The 22,971-nt window shown below is 47.6% G+C and overlaps 1 protein-coding gene and 3 non-coding genes across 4 annotated transcripts; 1 reads left to right on the top strand and 3 right to left on the bottom strand.

Annotated features, from left to right (window-relative positions):
* Positions 1–333: 333 nt before the first annotated feature.
* Positions 334–19,317, bottom strand: ndufs7 (NADH:ubiquinone oxidoreductase core subunit S7). The gene is made up of 8 exons (XM_072482152.1): positions 19,205–19,317; positions 13,524–13,560; positions 10,887–10,955; positions 9,805–9,922; positions 9,065–9,244; positions 6,606–6,652; positions 6,429–6,517; positions 334–563 (listed from the first exon to the last, which is right to left on the bottom strand). The coding sequence occupies exons 1-8, from the start codon at positions 19,218–19,220 to the stop codon at positions 466–468; spliced, it is 654 nt and encodes a 217-aa protein (XP_072338253.1). The 5' UTR covers positions 19,221–19,317; the 3' UTR covers positions 334–465.
* A 113-nt stretch (positions 19,318–19,430) lies between these two features.
* On the bottom strand, positions 19,431–19,504 carry trnan-guu (transfer RNA asparagine (anticodon GUU)). Its single transcript has one exon. It is a non-coding gene; the product is annotated as a tRNA-Asn (tRNA).
* Positions 19,505–19,739: 235 nt separating this feature from the next.
* On the top strand, positions 19,740–19,812 carry trnaf-gaa (transfer RNA phenylalanine (anticodon GAA)). Its single transcript has one exon. It is a non-coding gene; the product is annotated as a tRNA-Phe (tRNA).
* Positions 19,813–21,310: 1,498 nt separating this feature from the next.
* trnan-guu (transfer RNA asparagine (anticodon GUU)) lies at positions 21,311–21,384 on the bottom strand. The gene has a single exon. It is a non-coding gene; the product is annotated as a tRNA-Asn (tRNA).
* Between the last annotated feature and the right edge of the window lie 1,587 nt (positions 21,385–22,971).

Raw genomic sequence — 22,971 nt, forward strand, 5'->3', positions numbered from 1 at the left:
TTCTCTGCTGTTTCTCCCTCCCTGCTAGAGATTGGCTTATTGCAGATTCTCAGAAGGTAGTGGTAGAGGAGAGATTGTACCTTTTAAAATAAATCAATGTAAAGGAAGCTTTATTATGCCAAATGTGATTTAAACAAAAGTTATTAGGAGTTGTTTTCCAATTTTCACCATTACCTGCTGAAATCCACGCAGGCATTTGAAACGTTAAAGAGGGGAAAACAGCGTCAGAACCATGGAAAGTTGCATACAAGACAGTGGAGATGCTGTTTTACAAAAATCTCGCACTGCTCAAAAATGTAACATTCAAAACAAAACGAAAGCCAGAAGAAATGCTTCAACTTTTTAAAATTAAAGTTTATAGGATGTTTTTACGCATATCACAACATAAAGAATTTATTCTTTCACCAAAGAATCACATCAATGCCCACAAGCTCCATAAATACTAGTTGCAATTATACCGTAAAATTATGTTCGGTACCAAACGCTTAACCTCCTTTCTCTCTTTATTTTCTTCTGAAGTTGTAGAATTCCATAGAGAAGTGCTTCAGCTGTGGGTGGGCAGCCTAATATAGAAGGGACAATGTCATTTAGCCAAGATCACATTTTAGGTAATCACAATTAAAGGGAATGGCAACACTTTTGAATAAATTTAACGCGGACGGAGATGTAACCGTGCAACATAAAAGAGGTTCTTCGGTTTCAGATAAGACATTCCCCCTCAACTTCCATCTTCACAGAAACCAGAAGCTCTCTCGTATAGTGGTTCATAGAATTGCAGAATTGGTGGACCTCCGGTTGCGGCTATGCGGAGCTAAGCCGCACGATTCGGCAGCTCCAGCTATTACGGACTTTCGGGCTCGTTAGAGGAGCCCCAACGGAATTTTTTCTAAGACAACCCGTGAGGAAGGGAAGAGAGAGGTCCCCCTCCAACTTCTATGGACCGGACCAGAAGTGCAACGCCAAAAAAGCGGCATTGGAGCAGCAGGAGAAGCGAGGGAAAAACAAAATGGCGGCGGCCGGGGACAAAGCGGAGTGCGGGCCGGAGCTGCAGGAGTTCATCAAGCGCTGCATCAACCAAAAAGTTGGACTCTAACTGAGGGTTTGTGATGGTGGGGGGGATGTTTGAGGGTTGATGTGTGATGGTTGTTGTATACAGGGGGTCAGTCACGCGCAGGAAATGTTACATGGGCTGGGGGAGAGAGACAAGGCCGCGACAGGAGCTGCGCCAGAGGGGGCAGAGCGGGCTTTGGAAAGCGCGGGGTTTTTCCCGCGCGCGGGAAGAAAGGCGGGAAGGGGAACGAAGGAATGCATATTGATTGGGAGACTCCCACACGGGGAGGTCAATGGGACGGCGGGGGAAGCCGGGGTCAGCTGACTTACGGGAGCGATATGGGGGGAGCAAAAAAGCTAGACAGAGGTCTAGCGTGGGGGGGGGGGGGGGAAAGGGGGAAAAAAGGGAAAGCGGGTGTCATTTGAGGCCAGACTATCGTAGCGGATAATGGAGGGCGATATGTGATGGTGAGCGGTAGGTTGCAAGGGACGTGGGTGGTGTTGGTAAATGTATACGCCCCGAACTGGGATGGTGCTGGATTCATGAAGCGCTTGTTGGGGCGCATTCCGGACCTGGAGATAGGAGGCCTGATAATGGGAGGGGACTTCAATACAGTGTTGGATCCAGCACTGGACCGCTCCAGATCAAGAACTGGAAAGAGGCCGTCGGCGGCCAAGGTGCTTAGGGGGTTTATGGATCAGATGGGGGTAGTGGACCCATGGCGGTTTGCAAGGCCGCAGGCTAGGGAATTTTCTTTTTTGTCCCATGTGCACAAAGCCTACTCCCGGATAGATTTTTTTGTTCTGGGCAGGGCGCTCATCCCGAGGGTGGAGGGGACGGAGTATTCGGCCATAGCCGTTTTGGACCACGCCCCGCACTGGGTGGAACTGGAGCTGGGAGAGGAGAGGGACTAACGCCCGCTGTGGCGGCTGGATGTGGGACTGCTGTATCGAAAGGTACTTGGAGGCCAACGACAACAGGGAGGTGCGGGTGGGGGTGGTATGGGAGGCGTCAGGGGAGAGCTAATCTCCATCAGGGCTCATAGGGAGAAGACAGAGGGCATGGAAAGGGAGAGGTTAGTGGGGGAGATTTTGAGAGTGGACATGAGATACGCAGAGGCCCCGGAGGAAAGATTACTTGGGGAAAGGCGACGGCTCCAGACGGAGTTTGACCTGTTGACCACAGGGAAGGCGGAGGCATAGTGGAGGAAGGCGCAGGGGGCGACCTACGAGTATGGGGAAAAGGCTAGTCGGATGCTGGCACACCAGCTCCGTAAGAGGATGGCAGCGAGGGAAATAGGGGGAGTCAAAGATGGAAGGGGAGCCATGGTTCGGAGTGCGACGAAAATAAACGAGGTATTTAAGGCCTTCTATGAAGAGCTGTACAGATCCCAGACCCCAGCGGGGGGAGAGGGGATGAGACGATTCCTAGACCAACTGAGATTCCAGAGGGTGGAGGAGCAAGAGGTGGCTGGTTTGGGGGCACCAATTGGGTTGGAGGAGCTGAGCAAGGGTTATTGAGTATGCAGGCGGGGAAGGCCCCGGGACCGGACGGGTTCCCGGTGGAGTTCTACAGGAAGTACGTAGACCTGTTGGCCCCGCTACTAGTGAGGACCTTTAATGAGGCGAGAGAGGAGGGGACCCTGCCCCCAACAATGTCAGAAGCAACAATTTCTTTGATCCTAAAGCGGGACAAGGACCCACTGCAATGTGGATCGTACAGGCCGATCTCGCTCCTCAATGTGGATGCTAAAGTGCTGGCCACGAGGATCGAGGACTGTGTCCCGGGGGTGATCCACGAGGACCAGACGGGCTTCGTAAAGGGCAGGCAATTAAACACTAATGTGCGGCGGCTCTTAAACGTGATAATGATGCCATCGGAGGAGGGAGAGGCGGAGATAGTGGCAGCTATGGACACGGAAAGGCCTTTGACCGAGTAGAGTGGGAGTACCTCTGGGAGGTGCTGCGTAGGTTTGGGTTCGGGGGAGGGTTTATCAGTTGGGTTAAGCTCCTTTACAGAGCCCCGGAGGGGAGCTTTCAGTATCTGGGGATCTAGATAGCCAGGAGTTGGGTGGCCCTACATAAACTGAATCTGACGAGGTTGGTGGAGCAAATGGGGGAGGACTTCAAAAGATGGGACATGTTACCGCTCTCGCTGGCGGGTAGAGTGCAGTCGGGCAAAATGGTGGTCCTTCCGAGATTTCTGTTTGTGTTTCAGTGCCTTCCCATCGTGATCACCAAGGCCTTTTTCAAGAGAGTAGGTAGGAGTATAATGGGGTTTGTGTGGGCAAATAGGACCCCGAGGGTAAGGAGAGGGTTCCTGGAACGAAGTAGGGACCGAGGAGGGTTGGCGCTGCCAAACCTGGGGAGCTACTACTGGGCAGCAAATGTGGCGATGATCCGCAAGTGGGTGATGGAGGGAGAGGGGGCGGCATGGAAGAGGATGGAGATGGCGTCCTGTAAAGGAACGAGCCTGGGGGCGTTGGTGACGGCACCGCTGCCGCTCTCGCCGACAAGATACACCACGAGCCCGGTGGTGGCGGCAACGCTAAGGATCTGGGGCCAGTGGAGACGGCACAGGGGTGCAACGGGAGCCTCGGTGTGGTCCCCGATCAGGGGTAACCACTGGTTTGTCCCGGGGAAGATGGACGGGGGGTTCCAGAGCTGGCATCGGGCGGGGATTAGAAGAATGGGGGACCTGTTCATTGACGGGACGTTTGCGAGCCTAGGGGCACTGGAGGAGAAGTTCGAGATACCCCCTGGAAATGCCTTGAGATATATGCAGGTGAGGGCGTTTGTGAGGCGACAGGTGATGGAATTCCCGTTGCTCCCGGCACAGGAAATTCAAGACAGGGTGATCTCGGGTGTATGGGTCGGGAAGGGCAAGGTGTCGGCAATACACCAGGAGATGGAAGAAGAGGGGGAAGCGCTGGTAGAAGAGCTGATGGGTAAATGGGAGGAGGAGCTGGGGGAGGAGATTGAGGAAGGTCTGTGGGCTGATGCCCGAGGTAGGGTTAATTCCTCTTCGTGTGCCAGGCTTAGCCTGATACAATTTAAGGTGGTTCACAGAGCGCACTTGACGGGGGCGAGGTTGAGTAGGTTTTTTGGGGTAGAGGACAGATGTGGAAGGTGATCAGGAAGTCCGGCGAACCATGTCCATATGTTTTGGTCATGCCCGGCACTGGAGGGGTTCTGGAGAGGAGTGGCGGGAGCAATATCTCAGGTGGTGAAAGTCAGGGTCAAGCCAAGCTGGGGGCTAGCAATATTTGGAGCAGTGGACGAGCCGGGAGTGCAGGAGGCGAAAGAGGCCGGTATTCTGGCCTTTGCGTCCCTGGTAGCCCGGCGAAGGATCTTGCTAATGTGGAAGGAGGCGAAGCCCCCCAGCGTAGAGGCCTGTATAAACGATATGGCTGGGTTCATAAAGCTGGAGGGGATAAAGTTTGCCTTGAGAGGGTCTGCGCAGGGGTTCTACAGGCGGTGGCAACCGTTCCTAGACTATCTCGCGGAGCGTTAGAGGAAGGTTGGTCAGCAGCAGCAGCAACCTAGGGGGGTGGACGTCCTGGGGGGGGGGGGGGGGGGGGGGGGGGGGGGATTGCCTGGGAGGGTGGATGAGCAAGAGATAACATGAAGGGTTGGGGAAACTGGCACATGCGGGAGAGAGCCAGTGTACAAAGCTATGTAAACATACCATTTTGCCATGTATATATCTTGCTCTGTGCGATTTCTTGTTATTTTGTTACGGGGGGGGGGGTTATTGTTTGTAAGGGAGAAAAATTGTTTTAAAAAACTTTAATATATTTTTTTATAAAAATAGAATCGCAGAATTTACAGTGTCGAAGGAGCCATTCGGCCCATCCCGTCTGCACTCGCCCTTGGAAAGAGCACCCTACCTACACCCACACCACCACCCTATCCCCGTAACCCCACCTAACCTTTTTGGACACTAAGGGGCAATTTAGCATGGCCAATCCATCTAACCTGCACATCTTTGGACTGTGGGAGGAAACTGGAGCACCCGGAGGAAACCCCCTGAAGGGGAGAACGTGCAGACTCCACACAGACAGTGACCCAAACCGGGAATCGAACTTGGGACCCTGGAGCTGTGAAGCAACAGTGCTAACCACTGTGCTTTTGTGCCGCCGGTGTGGCCCATGGACCACTAGTCCACGAGCTGGTTCAAAATGCAAGTCACTGGTGCATAATGCCATTGCTAAGGCCATACAAGAGAACAGGCCAGAACCATCATCCCCACCACTCCCATGAGGTCAAACAAGCAGCCGTGTGCATGGCAGGAGTTGTCATAGGATAAATTAACAACAATGTAATTTTAGAAACAAGATTTATGTTACCATTACATCATACAGCTACAAAATCTGAGTTTCAACATTTGTGGGGCTGAAAACAAAGCAGAGGAACGAGCTGAACGCGGAGCCCGACGGGAGACTGTAGCCCTGCATGACTTTCCCAACACCAATCCAAAGGTTCATTTTGGACAACCCCAATTGAGATCAGCTAACATGACTGCAAATCAAATCTGGAACTTCCTGTCTGGATGGCTCAGCTACGCACGCACTTTGTCAACTAAGCCAACAGGGGTGCTGGGCTTCAGGGAGTTAAATCCACTAATTCAAACTAATCCTCATCAACCCACCCTACAGTATTCTCTGCTGGGTCACATGCTTTTAACTTTATTCCACCATTGAGCAAGGCCCTTGGTTGGCAGTGGTGAGTGAAAGAATTATCTCTGCTCTATCTTTTTCACTGCATCTATTCAATAGGCACCAGTTCAGCTTATGGCTTCATTTTCCTATCTTCTTACCGGGACAGCGGAAAGTCTTGACACACTATACCAAATATTTAACTGGACAATTAACTTCAAAGAAATAATAATTCACAGCATGTGGGCATTAGTTATCAGGCCAGCATTTATTGCTCAGCCCTAACTGCCCTCGACACAGTGTTGGAGGTGGTGAACCGCCTTTTTCAATACAACTAAGTAGCTTGCTGGGCCATTTCAGGAGGTAGTTATGAATCAACCACACTGCCAGGGGTCTGGAGTCACATATAGGCCATGCTGGGTTAAGAACGGCATTACTTCCTTCCTCAAAGGACATTGGTGAATCAGATGGGTTTTTATTACAATCTTACCATTACCGTTCATTACAATCTGGTTGTGGTCACGATTACTGATACCACCTTTTTAAAAAAAAAACTCCAGACATATTTAATCAGTTGAATTTAAATTCCACAGCTGCCATGTGGGATTTGAACACACGCCTAGGCCTCTGAATTGCTAGTCCAGTAACATAACCGCTATGCTTCCGTATCCCCGCTGACATTGGCAAATTAGCAATTTCCCCCTGGATACCTGCACTCACCTGGGACATAAATATCCACCGGCACAATTCTGTCACAGCCCCTCACCACGGCATAGGAGTAATGGTAATAACCACCGCCATTTGCACAGCTGTAAAAACAATATCAGTGTTAAAATGTTGCCCACAGTGTGGTGCTCAAACTATTAAACATGCTGCGACACCCAATGGTCTGCTCACCTGCCCATGGAGACAACATAGCGAGGTTCAGGCATTTGATCATAAACCTGCAAGGTACAATAATAAAAGTAAAAGAGAATTCACCTTCACACCGTGTTAATAGCTTGTTTCTTTGTAAATATTTGATGTTGCCGGCCTTTGCTGGAGTCCTGTTTCTTCGGAGACTGCCGGCCTGCAGCAACTTGTCAAAGTAGCCAATTGCCCAGAGTGAGCCTAAACTGGGAGTTAGGGAGGCGGCTGACCATGAGCAGGCCGGGCTGTCTTGTTCCAGGCAAGTGAAGGCTCAGAAACGATGGCACAGAGGGCTTTAAAATTATGACTGGGTCCGAAAGGTGGATGTGGAGAAAATGTTTCCAATTGCGCAGGGTCCAAAACTAGGTGTCATCAATAAATAAGGAATATCTTTACTCCGCGAGTGGCAAGAATGTGAAGCTGCCACCATATAGAGTTGTTGAGATAAATAACGGAGGTATTTAATAGGAAGTTAGAACGGCAGCTGAAGAACAATATAAAATATTGCCCTGATAGGCTTTGATGAAGTAGAGGAAGAGGAGCCTCATATGAAGTCTACAACAGTGGCAGGGACCATTTGGGATAAATGGCTTGTCTTGGTGTAAATATTGTGCAATAGGCAGCCTCACAACCTAGACTAAACTTGGACCTGACCAACATCCAGATACAGCTGCCAGCGAGGCAGCAGTCATTCCAAATGATGAGGGGGCAGGAACACTGGTTAATGGGAGCACCTTACTCTCTCAGAGACCTCCGAGAGGAGAATTATAGCAACCTGACTGCTGTAGGAGCAGACAGACTTCTGCTTGGCTTAATTATCACGCCAGATGCTACTCAAAAGTGTTTCTTATAAAGATGAGTATCGGGGTGTGCAACATGCAGCTCGAGTCACCTGGCTCAATGCCAGTTCATGTGCAGCTGCCAATCTTGACAGATTGAACTTATTTTGATGGTAATTAAATGGTGGTGTCATTTCTTTTAAAACTTATATTTACAGTGCACTTGTGAGAAATGTCATTCAATTAATGTATTTGTAAAAAAAAAAACCTTTAAAATGTTGTGGGGCAGCACAGTGACGCAGTGGTTAGCGCTGCTGCCTCACAGTGCCACAGACCCGTGTTCGATCCCGGCCCTGGGTCACTGTCCGTGTGGATTTTGCACATTCTCCCCGTGTTTGCGTGGGTCTCACCCCACAACCCAAAGATGTGCAGGGTAGGTTGATTGGTCACGCTAAATTGCCCTTAATTGGAGAAAATGAATTGGGTACTCTAAATTTATTTAAAAATAAATAAAATGTTGCGAGACTGCTCTGTCCTATTTTTCATTATACTTGGCATTTAAGTAACCAATTGCAGCTCTTGGGAGGTTTTTGAATAGAGGAATACCATAGAATCCCCACAGTGCAGAAGGAGGCTATGCGGCCCATCAAGTCTGCATTGACCCTCTGAAAGAGCACTCTCCGTAACCCCACCTAGCCTGCACATATTTGGACACTGTGGGGGAAATTTTAGCATGGCCAATCCACCTAACCGGCACATTTTTGGACTTTGGGAGGAAACCCACGCAGAAACGGGGAGATGTGCAAACTCCACATAGACAGTCACCCAAGGCCAGGAATTGAACCCGGGTCCCTGGTGCTGTGAGGCAGCAGTGCTAACCACTGTGCCACCGTGCATGTGGTGCAGTGGGTAGCCATCCCTGCATCGGAGCCAGAAGCCCTGGGTTCAAATCCCACCCCAAGAGCGAAAGAGGCGTGTTCATAAAGCAGCCAACAGGTTGAGTATCAAAAATCCTTCCACTATGCCAATGGCAGGCAGTAATTTCAGGTATACCCCTGGTCAGCCATGCTCGATGTGGAGTGGCACCCATCAAGCTATATGCCTCTGGCAACAGGTCAGCAACCTGTTCCATGAAAAACCCTGCTTTGTGAACTGATGAAAATCTGTCTTCTCTACCGCTCGATGTGGGACAAGAAACTACAACAAACATTGCCCCTCTTAAGATAGTTTGTCTTTCACGAAGGCATTAAAAAATCTCTCTCTTTGCTATTAAGACAGCTGATGGCAGGGTTAGCATTTCGGAAAACTCTGTATGCAAAATAACAGATCTTCAGACATCCTTGGCTTATTATTGAACACAAAAACACCATTGCTTTCAATAAAAATAATTTCAGGCACAACTTGTTTTAAGAGGAGCAAAAACAGCAAAAGGCTGGAAACACAGCAGGTCAATCAGCTATGTGGGAAAAAATGTGTCTGGGTTGTACCCATTGGACAATACTGATGACAGGATTTGATCTGAAAAGTCAATTTTTCGCACCAGAGGTGCTACCCAGGTGACCTGCTCTAAGTTTCCAGCTTTCTCCGTTTTAGCTTCATTATTTGAGGCCTTTGTAATATTTTAATATTAATTTGTGCTAAAAGGAGAAAACACAGCCGTTGGGTTACCTTTCGAAGGGCTGGAGCCATTTTGTTTGTGAGAGTACCAGCCACAATCATAACGTCCGACTGCCGAGGGCTGGCACGGAAGACGATTCCAAACCTGTCCATGTCATACCTGGGCGCTGCCATGTGCATCATTTCGACGGCACAGCAGGCAAGCCCAAACGTCATGGGCCACAAAGAACTCTGAAAGCATTCAAAATAAATATCCCTTTGAACACGTATGCTTCTGACTACTAATCAATAATTTCAAAAATATCTTTGTGACATGTACAGCCAACAGAATATGGATGAAGGGAGATGCTACAACTGCAGGCTTTACTACCACTGAATATGATGGACAGTGGTATATTAAAAGGTGTTACTAGTGTCCTCAAAAGGCACTCTAGTACATAATAGCCAAATTCATCCTTAAACGCAATTAGTTAACACAAGTTGATATATACTTATTTGTAGGCGGCACGGTGGCGCAGTGGATAGCATTGCTGCTTCACGGCGCTGAGGACCCGGGTTTGATCCCGGCCCTGGGTCACTGTCCGTGTGGAGTTTGCACATTCTTCCCGTGTCTACGTGGGTCTCACTCCCACAACCCAAACGTGTGCAGGGTAGGTGGATAGGCCATGCTAAATTGCTGCTTCATTGGAAAAGAAAGAATTGGGTACTCTAAATCTACTAAAAATATATTTATCTGTATTTATTTGCATATCCACAGACCAATGCAATCTCTTTGCAAATGCAGCACTCACCCGCCGCGCCCAATTTATCAGCTCATCTAGTTTTGTGATGACATACTCCCCTTTATTGCTGGGAAGTAAAGACTTCTTGGTGGCGACATCACTGCTCATCTGTTTTGCCAGTGCGAAGCTGCAAACAAATAATTCAAGTCCCACTTAGATTTTAAACAAGATCTGCAGTTTTTAAACAAAAGCTCCAAAACAGAAAATGTCAAATCTATAATAATAATAATCTTTATTGTCACAAGTAGGCTTACATTAACACTGCAATGAAGTTACTGTGAAAATCCCCTAGTCGCCACATTCCGCCGCCTGTTCGGGTACATGGAGGGAGAATTCAGAACGTCCAATTCACCTAACAACATGTCTTTCGGGACTGTGGGAGGAAACCGGAGCACCAGGAGAAAACCCATGCAGATACGGGGAGAATGTGCAGACTCCGCAGTGACCCAACAGGGAATTGAACCTGGGACCCTGGCGCTGTGAAGCCACAGTGCTAACCACCAAGCTACCGTGCTGCCCTATTTAATATGTTATAAAATGTGCCTTTATAATTGGTGAAGTTATTGAGATATTCGTGGAGATTGGACTATGTAGTGACCAATAATTTTTTATTCCAATTAAGGAGCAATTTAGCGTGGCCACTCCGCCTAGCCTACACAGCTTTGGGTTGTGAGGGTGAAACCCGTGCAGACATGGGGAGAAAGTGTAAACTCCACATTGTCAGGGTGGGTGTGGAAAGGATGTTTCCTCTTGAAGGAGAATTTACAACTAGGGGGGGGGGGTCACTGTAAATAAGGGGTCGCACATTTAAGACAGAGACAAGGACAATTTTGTTCTCTCAGAGGCTTTGTCTCTGGAACTCTTTTCCTCAAAAGGCAGTGGAGTGGTTGAATATTATTAAGGCAGAGCTAGATTGATTCGTGGTTAACAAGGGGGGAACGGTTATCCTGGGCAGGCAGAAATGTGGGATTGCGGTTACAATCAGGTCAGCGATGATCTTATTGAATGGCGGAGCAGGCTTGGGTGGCCAACTCTTGATCCGAATTTGGGTGTATGTACGTGGATGTGTCAGGAACAATAATTAAACTTACCTGTCTGCCTTTTCTGTCACTGCGGTCTGATGGAGGCACCGTGATTGATTAGCAAGGAGTGAACTGGGTCTGAAAATAAAAAGATAGTAACTAAACAAGTGTTACTTTCTTGATATTACCTAAGTCACAAAAGTCCAAAATATTCATCTCACAAAAACCATTTAGAGCTATTTCTCAGGAGATACAATAAGTTTGGTTTGCAATGCTGCAGAAACATAGGAAACAGATAAGTGAGACACAGCACAGAGATCCAATTCACAGCTTTCTGGAACGCAGACAGGAAGGTTCCCAAACAGCGAGCACATGGTTAAGAAAAAAATTGAAAATGCTGGAAATCTTGAGCTGGTCAGGCAGCATCTGTGTAAAGACAAGCAGAGTTACGCTTCAGTTCATGACCTGAAATGTTAACTTTGTTTCTCTCTTTCTGCACAGAAACTGCCCCATTGTTAGTGTCAACCTGCTGAGTTCTGCCAGCCTTATCATAGATTTCCAGCATCCGCAGTACTTTGCTTTGGCTTTAGGGAGTACTTTAAGAAGGGTGAAAAGAGGAAGCACGGTCATTTACCTGCTATTTAGGGATCTTACTGTGCCCTGTTTACCTGCATAACAATAGCTGTGAAGGACTGTGGTACATCCTGAGGATGTGAAAGTTTCTACATAAATGCAGGTTGATACTGATAATAATCTTTATTTGTGTCACAAGTATAGGTTTACATTAACACTGCAAAGAAGTTACTGTGAAAATCCCCTAGTCGCCACACTCCGGCGCCTATTTGGGTACGCTGAGGGAGAATTCAGAATGTCCAAATTACCTAACAAGCACGTCTTTCAGGACTTGTGGGAGGAAACCGGAGCACCCGGAGGAAACCCACGCAGACACGGGGAGAACGTGCAGACTCCACACAGTCAGTGATCCTAGCTGGGAATCGAACCGGTTCCTGGCGCTGTGAAGCAACTGTGCTAACTACTGTGCCGTGATACTGGACATAAAGTAGAGAGAGGGGTTGCTGAAATAACGTGAGGCCTGAACCAGTAACTTTATAGATTCATAGAATCCCTACAGTTCAAGAGGTGGCCATTCAGCCCATCGAGTCTGCATCAACTCTGCAAAAGGGCACCCCACCCAGGCCCACTTCCCCGGCACACCTAACCACACCTAGCATGGCCAATCCACTCATCTACAGGTCCTTGGGAGTGTTGTATAAGAAGACATTGTTAATTTATTTTCCGATAAGAAAATTAGACTTTTTAAAAAAGTCCTAAAGGCAGACGGCATGGTGGCACAGTGTTTAGCACTGCTGCCTCACGGCACCAAGGACCCGGGTTCGATCCCGGCCCCGGGTCACTGTCCATTGTGGAGTTTGCACATTTTCCCTGTGTCTGCGTGGGTCTCACCCCCACAACCCAAAGATGTGCAGGGTAGGTGAATTGGCTACGTTAAATTGCCCCTTAATTGGAAAAATTAAAATTCCAAAAGGCTAGCAGAAGCTAATTAGACTTCAGTCAATTATTCAGAATGCATTTTTAATCTTCCTGTTGTATGGTACCTATGAAACATACCCCAGAATTCCAAATACCTATCTCCTACCCCACAGAATACTTCTGATTTCACACTTTAATATTTTTTTTAAAAAAGAGTACCCAATTATTTTGGTTCCATGCCGTCCCATGATTCCACACTTGACATTATTCATTCGGTTACTTGGTAAACTGGTGCAGTGGTCATCTTAGAAGAGGGACGGGACAGAAAGTAACTGGTACTTTAGAAGAACTTTTAGTGTTTGCTAAATACTTGTTAAACCTTTTAAAAGCTGGGCACAAAGAACAAGAAGAAGCTAGTCATTTAAGAGTTTAGAATCCAAACATTTAATCCACTGGGGACTTTAGAGGATTGATATTTTCATTCAAAATATGCCTGTTTCCTGAAATACAAACAGAAAATGCTGGAAATACTCAACAGGTGTGGCAGCAAATGTGGAAAGAGAAGCAGAGGCAACATTTCTGGCTCCAATTTACTGGTTTTCTTCGATTCCATTTTCACAGCTTTGAAGCACAATTTGATATTATGTAAATACTGTGACAGTTTTAACGACTGCAAGCGAGAACTGCGTTTCGAATACCATCTGACCACTTCCATTTCTAATAAATCGACTGCAATTCTGCCACTCAATAGAGGAAAAGGACAGGACAAAATGAAAGTAGCTGACAGCACGATACTCTTGCAAAACATGGGGAATGAAGTGAGAGCAGTCAGTCAAACACTCTGTCCCCACAAAATCCATGACAACTGGGAAGGCAAAATCAATACCGTTAAAAGGATGCCAAGACACGGACCTAGAATGCTAACCTTTCGTTTTCTTTCAGATGCTGACTGACAGGGCACACATTTCCAGCATTTGCTGTTTATTCCAAATTTCCACAATTCACCTCTGGATCGAAAAAGAAATTTAGCTAGTCAGTCTGTTTTTAATTTGAGTCTAAAATTTCTAACTGCAGCAGGTCCCACCCGCTGTGGTTTCAAGTTGAGCTGATCCCGCAACTATCCGAACCCTTCTCAGCCCAAGAGGAAGCTGTTCAGCAGCCTTTTAGTCCAGAGATAACTACTTTTGCAAAGCAATGTGAGGCTTGCGGACCTACCTGCAGACAGCGGATACGAATCTGCCGAGGCGCAGGGCTGCAAAAAACAAGTTTTAACAAAATGAAAACCTAGTAATAACAATCTAAACAAGAAATTCATTTCAATCCATTCCTGTTATTAAATAGCATATTGTTAATATTTATCCATCTTACATTATATAGTTTAGATAGCTGGTAGCAACCCAAAGTCTTTATGAACTATGAGAATACAGTTAATAATATTATCTTTATTATTGTCACAAGTAGGCTTATATTAACACTGCAATGAAGTTACTGTGCAAATCCCATAGTCGCCACATTCCGGTGACTGTTTGGGTACACTGTAGCATAGTGGTTGGCACTGTTGCTTCACAGCTCCAGGGTCCCTTGTTCGATTCTCGGCTTGGGTCACTGTCTGTGCGGAGTCTGCACGTTCTCCCCTTGTCTGCATGGATTTCCTCCAGGCGCTCTGATTTCCTCCCACAAGTCCTGAAAGACGTGCTGTTAGGTGAATTGGACATTTTGAATTCTCCCTCTGTGTACCTGAACAGGTGCCGGAATGTGGCGACTAGGGGGTTTTCACAGTAACTTCATTGCAGTGTTAATGCAAGCCGACTTGTGACAATAATAAAGATTATTCAGAATAAAGAGGAAATCAGAGGGCCCGGAGGAAACCCACGCAGACACGGGGAGAACGTGCAGACTCCGCACAGACAGTGACCCAAACCGGGATTTTAACCTAGGACTCAGGTGCTGTGAAGCAACAGCACTAACCACTGTGGTACCGTGCTTGACCAGTCCAACATGAGAATCAGGACAGAAGATCCAGCTGCAACAAATGGAGGTTTAACAATTATATGAACAGCACAGGAGATTGTCATTTGGTTCCCTGAGTCGGTGCTGGCTCTCTACAAGAGGAATTTAGTTAGTCCCACTCTCCCACTGTTTACCCAGAACCCTGCAAATTTCTCCTCTTCAGGCACTTAACCATTTGCTTTTGAAAGCTACCACTGACTCTGTCTCCAGCACACCAGACAATTTATTCTTTCACCGGATGTGGGCTTTGCTGGCTAGGCCAGCATTTATTGTCTCCCCCTAACTGCCCTTGAGAAGTTGGGGGTGAGCTGACTCTTGAACAGCAGAAGCCCATGTGGTCTGGTACACCCACAGTGCTGTTCGGTAGAGTCTTGCAGGATTTTGACCCAGTGACAGTGAAGGAAAGTATTCCAGATCGTTGCCACTTGCTGCATAAACAAGGTTGTGTCCCCCCCACCACCTTTTGTCATTCACTTTAAATCTGTTTTGCCTGATTCTCAACTCTTCCACCAATGGGAACAGTTTCTTTCTCTGTCGGCATCACTGGGAATTTGAACACCTCTATCAAACCTCAGAGTCCTGACTCCTGACAAAGAGCCAAGCAGACACAAAATGTTAGCTCCGTTCTGTCTCCTCAGATGTTGTCAGATCTTCTTGATTGTCCAGCATTATCTGTTTTAGTGTCCGATTCCAGCGTCTGCAGTCATTGACTTTTATATCCTCACTATCTTTCCTTTTCCAAGGAGAACAAACAACCGCAGCTTCTCCAATCTATTCAATGAAGTGGAATTATTCATTCCTGGAACAATTCTCAAATATTTTCTGCACCCCCTGTAAAACATCACTTCCTCCCTAAAGTGCAGCGCCCAATTGGACACATTATTCTGGTTAAGGCCAAACCAGGGCGTTATAAAGGTCATTAAAGCTTCTTTTCTTTTGCACTCGATGCCCCGATTTATAAATCCCAGCATCGCATATGGCCCTTTAACCAATTTCTCAATCCGCTACCTTTAGTGATTTGTGCATATATCATACTCTCAGACAGCATTCCAGACTGCGTGAAGAATTTCTCCTCATTTCACTATTGTTTTATTTTATCAATTGCTTCAAACCTGTGACCTCTCATTCTCGAGCCTTTTACCGGTGGGAACAATTTCTCCCGATCTATTCTGTCCAGACCTCACATGATTTTGAATACATGAGAATACAACTTATATAATTTCTTCTCAGCTTTCTTTTCTCTAAGGAAAACAGTCCCAACTTCTCTGGTCTATTTACATAACTTGAGTTCCTAATCTCAGGAACCATTCTTGTGAATCTTTTCTGCACTCTCACAGTATTCCTAAACTGTTCTCAATGTGTTCACATCATTTCCAGGACTGGTCGCAATGCTCCAGCAAAGGCTGAACTAGCAACTTATACAAGTTCATCATAACTTCCCTGCTCTTGTACTCTACGCCCCTATTAATAAAACACACTCTCTCAATCTGTCCTGCCAATTTCAATGACTCACCCAGGTCCGTCTGCTCCTGCACCCCAAAGAGTCGCACCCACTATTTTGTACTGTTTCTCCATGTTCTTTCTAACAACATGAATCATTTCATATTTCTTGGCACTGAATTTCATGTCACCTGCCCATTCATCCCACCACCATGTTGATTTCCATTCGAAGTGCTACACCATCCCCGACGTTCACAATGCTTCAGGGATTTGTATCATCTGCAAACATTGAAACTGTGCCCTGTGCACCAATATCTAGGTAATTAATATATATCAGGAAAAGCAAGGGTCCCTGCATTGACCCCTGGGGAACTCCACTCCAATCCAATCCTTACAGCCATACAGTACAGAAGAGGCCCATCAGCCCACCATGCCTTCGTCGGCCATCAAGCACCTATTCTATTCTAATCCCATTTTCCAGCACTTGGTCCGTAGCCTTGTGTGCTGTGCCGTTTCAAGTGCTCACCTAAAGGTTTCTTAAATGTTGCAAGGGTTCCCACCTCTGCCACTCTTTCAGATAGTGGGTTCCAGATTCCCATCAGCCTCTCCTGCCTATTTTCGTAAATCTATGCCCCCCCCCCCCCCCCCCGCCCCATGAAGCCCTCTATTAAAGGGGTCCAGCCTAAAAACATGCATTAACCGCAAGTCTGTTTTCTGTGGCTTAGCTAATTCTGTACTCATGTTGTTACTGTCCCTTTCATTCCATGAGCGAGAACGTTGCCCACACGTTTATTGTTCAGCACTATATTAAACGTCTTGTGGAAGTCCATGTACACCACATCAACAGTATTACCCTCATCAACCCTCCATTGTCACTTAAAAAAGCCCCAGCACTTCAGTTAAAACACAATTTTCCCTGAACAAATCTATGCTGTCTTTCCTTAAGTGACCCGCATTTGTCCAAGTGACTATTCATGGTCCAGAATCATTGTCTGTGGTTTAACCTGGTCCAGAATCATTGTCTGTGGTTTAACCTGGTCCAGAATCATTGTCTGTGGTTTAACCTGGTCCAGAATCAGTCTGTGGTTTAACCTGGTCCAGAATCATTGTCTGTGGTTTAACCTGGTCCAGAATCAGTCTGTGGTTTAACCTGGTCCAGAATCAGTCTGTGGTTTAACCTGGTCCAGAACCATTGTCTGTGGTTTAACCTGGTCCAGAACCATTGTCTGTGGTTTAACCTGGTCCAGAATCAGTCTGTGGTTTAACCTGGTCCAGAATCAGTCTGTGGTTTAACCTGGTCCAGAACCATTGTCTGTGGTTTAACCTGGTCCAGAACCATTGTCTGTGGTTTAACCTGGTCCAGAATCAGTCTGTGGTTTAACCTGGTCCAGAATCAGTCTGTGGTTTAACCTGGTCCAGAATCAGTCTGTGGTTTAACCTGGTCCAGAATCAGTCTGTGGTTTAACCTGGTCCAGAACCATTGTCTGTGGTTTAACCTGGTCCAGAACCATTGTCTGTGGTTTAACCTGGTCCACAATCAGTCTGTGGTTTAACCTGGTCCAGAATCAGTCTGTGGTTTAACCTGGTCCAGAATCATTGTCTGTGGTTTAACCTGGTCCAGAATCATTGTCTGTGGTTTAACCTGGTCCAGAACCATTGTCTGTGGTTTAACCTGGTCCAGAATCAGTCTGTGGTTTAACCTGGTCCAGAATCAGTCTGTGGTTTAACCTGGTCCAGAATCATTGTCTGTGGTTTAACCTGGTCCAGAATCATTGTCTGTGGTTTAACCTGGTCCAGAATCATTGTCTGTGGTTTAACCTGGTCCAGAATCATTGTCTGTGGTTTAACCTGGTCCAGAATCAGTCTGTGGTTTAACCTGGTCCAGAATCAGTCTGTGGTTTAACCTGGTCCAGAATCATTGTCTGTGGTTTAACCTGGTCCAGAATCAGTCTGTGGTTTAACCTGGTCCAGAACCATTGTCTGTGGTTTAACCTGGTCCAGAACCATTGTCTGTGGTTTAACCTGGTCCAGAATCAGTCTGTGGTTTAACCTGGTCCAGAATCAGTCTGTGGTTTAACCTGGTCCAGAATCAGTCTGTGGTTTAACCTGGTCCAGAATCAGTCTGTGGTTTAACCTGGTCCAGAACCATTGTCTGTGGTTTAACCTGGTCCAGAACCATTGTCTGTGGTTTAACCTGGTCCACAATCAGTCTGTGGTTTAACCTGGTCCAGAATCAGTCTGTGGTTTAACCTGGTCCAGAATCATTGTCTGTGGTTTAACCTGGTCCAGAATCATTGTCTGTGGTTTAACCTGGTCCAGAACCATTGTCTGTGGTTTAACCTGGTCCAGAATCAGTCTGTGGTTTAACCTGGTCCAGAATCAGTCTGTGGTTTAACCTGGTCCAGAATCATTGTCTGTGGTTTAACCTGGTCCAGAATCATTGTCTGTGGTTTAACCTGGTCCAGAATCATTGTCTGTGGTTTAACCTGGTCCAGAATCATTGTCTGTGGTTTAACCTGGTCCAGAATCAGTCTGTGGTTTAACCTGGTCCAGAATCAGTCTGTGGTTTAACCTGGTCCAGAATCATTGTCTGTGGTTTAACCTGGTCCAGAATCAGTCTGTGGTTTAACCTGGTCCAGAATCATTGTCTGTGGTTTAACCTGGTCCAGAATCATTGTCTGTGGTTTAACCTGGTCCAGAATCAGTCTGTGGTTTAACCTGGTCCAGAATCAGTCTGTGGTTTAACCTGGTCCAGAATCATTGTCTGTGGTTTAACCTGGTCCAGAATCATTGTCTGTGGTTTAACCTGGTCCAGAATCATTGTCTGTGGTTTAACCTGGTCCAGAATCATTGTCTGTGGTTTAACCTGGTCCAGAATCAGTCTGTGGTTTAACCTGGTCCAGAATCAGTCTGTGGTTTAACCTGGTCCAGAATCATTGTCTGTGGTTTAACCTGGTCCAGAATCAGTCTGTGGTTTAACCTGGTCCAGAATCATTGTCTGTGGTTTAACCTGGTCCAGAATCATTGTCTGTGGTTTAACCTGGTCCAGAATCAGTCTGTGGTTTAACCTGGTCCAGAATCAGTCTGTGGTTTAACCTGGTCCAGAATCATTGTCTGTGGTTTAACCTGGTCCAGAATCATTGTCTGTGGTTTAACCTGGTCCAGAATCATTGTCTCCAGGTAACTTTGACCCGGAGTGATTGTTTGTAGACGGGCTGCCCCCTCACCGTGTTGGGCAGAGGTTTATAGAAATGTAAATACCAGAGCAGCAAGCAGCCCGACCCGGTCAAGGTCAGGCGCGGCCGCCGGGTTCCAGTCCCTCTCCGAGGAGCGGGTACGGCAGCGCCCCGCCGCGCGCCGTCCCCGTCCCGCCGCCGCCCCGCAGCCCCGCCGTTCGGCCATCCCGCGCCGCCGGTTGAAGCCGGGGCTACCGGCTGCGCACTTACCCCCCAGCGTCGCCATCTTGACCGGAAGCTGGCGGTGCGGCGCCGAATGGTGTCCCCCTGCTCCCGGGAGCTGGACAGCTGTTCCGGTGGTGGTGGTGTGGGGGGGGGGGGAATAAATATTTTAAAACAACCGTCCTGAAGGGAATGAGTTGTCGCCTCATCCGCCCCGCGATAAATAATTTAAAAGGAAAGAATTGATTTGGAACAAGAAGAAAAAAAATGCGAGCGTCCCTGGGTGGGCTCGAACCACCAACCTTTCGGTTAACAGCCGAACGCGCTAACCGATTGCGCCACAGAGACCAACTGGTGAAAAAGCGCCGGGAAAGGCCTAGAAAACCGCTCAGCCGCGGCGCCCCGCTGCCGCCGGGGGGGGGGGGGGGGGTGTGGCCGTGGAAGGAGGATCCTCTCAGGAGCGGCCCCGAACCGGAGTGGGGAGCGCGGAGGCTGGGATAAGGTCCGCAAGGCCGCAGGGTGCGGGCGGCTCGGCCTGCAGCGCCGCGCACTTGGGCGCCGAATCGCGAAGCCTGACCACGGCGCCGAAATAGCTCAGTTGGGAGAGCGTTAGACTGAAGATCTAAAGGTCCCTGGTTCGATCCCGGGTTTCGGCAAAGTTTTTCCCCCCCCCCCTTTTTTTAAAGCAGTTTATTAAATAAGACACACCTCATTTTTTTTTTTAACTGGGCAACATCTTCCCTGCATTTTAAAAAAAAAACACTTTCATATCAGGGGATCCAAAAGTTATTTACTGGGATTGATGTACAAACCACGAGGCCATTCAGCCCCACTCCCCGCATTTCTGCCCCCTCTCAAAGCGGCTGCTCACCTTCCCGCCTCCACCTACATCCGTCGTCGGGACTCTCTACTCCCTTCCGCCTCGCCCGGGCAAGCGCGGAGTATTCCACCAGGCTCGTGGCTTGCGGGGTGGTCAGTAGGCTCTGGCGAGTCAGGAGGTGAATTGACCGGCTCTGGTCGCCGCCGCCGCCGTATTTACGGGTGTGGTATTCTCATAAATGTAAGAACGGCAAGGGTTAAGGCAATGCCTAGATCAGTCACTAGAGGGAGCTGGAATTACAAGTAGACAAGACATTGATGCTAAGCCTTGTGGCGGGGGTTGGGGTTGGGGGGGTTGGGGGGGGGGGTGGCGAGAAGGGGCTTTTCACAGTAACTTCATTGCAGTGTTAATGTAGGCCTACTTGTGACACTAATAAAGATTATTATTTTAAGTGAAGGAGTTAGTGTACAGACTGAAGGAAAGATAGTGTGAGTAAGAGCAGATCATAGTTTATCATAGAATTTACAGTGCAGAAGGAGGCCATTCAGCCCATCAAGTCTGCACCGGCTCTTGGAAAGAGCACCCCACCCAAGGCCAACACCTCCACCCTATCCCCACAACCCAGCAACCCCACCCAACACTAAGGGCAACCTTTATAATAGTGTCGAGATTAGTTGTAGATGAGTGTAGATCATATCTTAATTATCAACTGTATTATTTAGGAGTATGTGTCAAATCAAAGTTAGTAGTGTTAATAAATATACAGCTTTGTTCAAGTTCAAGTTATTTTGTGGTCTTTGTCAACACTACGCCAACCATCCTGAATTTAGCAACACAAAGAACACCACAACGGGGCTAGTCCAATGCAGTTTCTGCACCCTCCCCCCAGGATGTTGATAGTGGGGGAATTCAGTGATGATAATGCCATTGGATGTCAAGGGGAGATGGTTGGATTTGCTCTTGTTGGAGATAGTCATGGCCTGGCCCTTTGTGTGGCACAAATGTTACTCGCCATATATCAACCCAACCCTGAATATTGTCCAGGCCTTGCAGCTCGTGGGCACAGACTGCTTCAGCATTCGTAGTGATGTGAACGGGGCTGAACACTGTGCAATCATCAGTGAACATCCTCATTTCTGACCTTATGATCGACGGAAATGAAAAATGAAAGTGAAAATTGCTTGAAGTGTATCGCTTCAAATGAAGTTACTGTGAAAAGCCCCTAATCACCACATTCTCACACCTGTTCAGGGAGGCTGGTACAGGAATTGAACCGTGCTGCTGGCCTGCCTTGGTCTTCACCCCGGTGCTAAACCAGCACCAATGAAAACAACCATCCCTGGGTGGGCTTGAACCACCAACCTTTCAGTTAACAGCCAAATGTGCTAACCAATTGCGCCACAGAGACCAACTCATGGCAAGGTCACTGATGAAGCATCTGAAGGTCGTTAGGCCTGGGACACTATGCTGAGGGATTCCTGCAGCAAACTCAAGGAACTGTCTTCCTTTGTGCTACGTACAGTTCCAAGCAGTAAAGAATTCCCCCCCGCCCCCCCCCCCCCCCGATTCCCATCGAATCCAGATGCGCTCTTTGCCACACTTGGTCAAATGCTACATTGATGGTAAGGGCAGTCACTCTCACCTCACCTTTTAAGTTCAGCTCTTTTGTCACGGTTTGGTCGAAGGTTGTAATGAGGCCAGGAGCTGAGCGGCCCTCATGGAACCCAAATTGAGTATCAGTGAGCAGGTGAGTAGGTGACGCTTAACTGTCAACTTTCCACCACTTTGCTGATGTCCAAGAATGCACTGAATGGGCAATAATTGGCCAGGTTGGATTTGCCCTGATTTTTGTTGGGTAAATGAATGTCAGGCTTTCTAACACTCTGATTTAAGGGCAAGTGGACATAATCCAATGAGTGCACTTCTTTGTCGACTTTCACTTGCACAAACATTCTCATTTGCGTCTAGATGCTCAACGTGGGGGCATTGCACCATCGCTTTCAATCTCTCCAAGGTGTTATCCTCTATCTCTCATCCTATGGCCTGTAGTTCAGCACACTCAGAAATTCCTTCCACTTCTCTCGAACCTCTATATTACGTTTTCAGATACCCTGCCCAATCTCTCATCCTTTGGCTGTTAGTTTTGCCTTCGGCCTTGAGACATTCTTACATTAAACGTTGCTGCATAAACCCATACAATGATACAGCACATGCGGTCACAAAGTCCCACAGTGAGTGCGTTTAGCCACGTGTTTCCCGGCTCTCGTAGGGCCAAGAAACACAAGGCTATAAAACACGACTCGCATTTGATGCGGGACCTCGATGGGGAATGCGTGGCCAAGGCCGCACAGAGCCCGATTTTGATCACTGAGGTGCTCCGCTCTCTGGAACTCCTCAGAGTAGCAAAAGATTAGGACACCATTTTTAAATGCCCCCAAAGCGACCACTAACCCACCCCAAGCCCCAACGTGTGGGTCCCCGCACCCCACCCCTCGCACAGAACACACCCAGCCCAATCACACCCACACTAAAAATGCCAACCTGGCATTGCCCCACCAGCTGCAGTGCCACCTGGGCAGGCAGTCAGGCACCCAGGTGACATTGCCAGGGTGCCAGGCTGGTACCAACCATGCCATGGGACTGAGACAAAGCACATGCACCTGGGGGCCTCCAATCCCTGGGAGATCCCACACGAGTGCCATTCCATCTGGTCCCGGTTTGTGAAGACCAGTTTTTTTTCCAAAAAATATACTTTATTCATAAAATCTATCATAAACATTACAGAACATTTTGAATTGTCTTGACTGTACATTTCCATCAGAGTTACACATTCCCTTGCCTTTCCTCCATTCAATTTTGATAACATTACACACATATCGCTCTTTACGTTACAATTCCTTCTTAAACATTTACATTGTCATGTTTCTTTTATACATTGGAGTGTTAATGACCCAGACCGAGGGGGGTTTACACTGTTACCCCTCGGTGTACATTT

The sequence above is a fragment of the Scyliorhinus torazame genome, chromosome 18, assembly GCF_047496885.1.
Source record: "Scyliorhinus torazame isolate Kashiwa2021f chromosome 18, sScyTor2.1, whole genome shotgun sequence".
Taxonomy (NCBI): domain Eukaryota; kingdom Metazoa; phylum Chordata; class Chondrichthyes; order Carcharhiniformes; family Scyliorhinidae; genus Scyliorhinus; species Scyliorhinus torazame.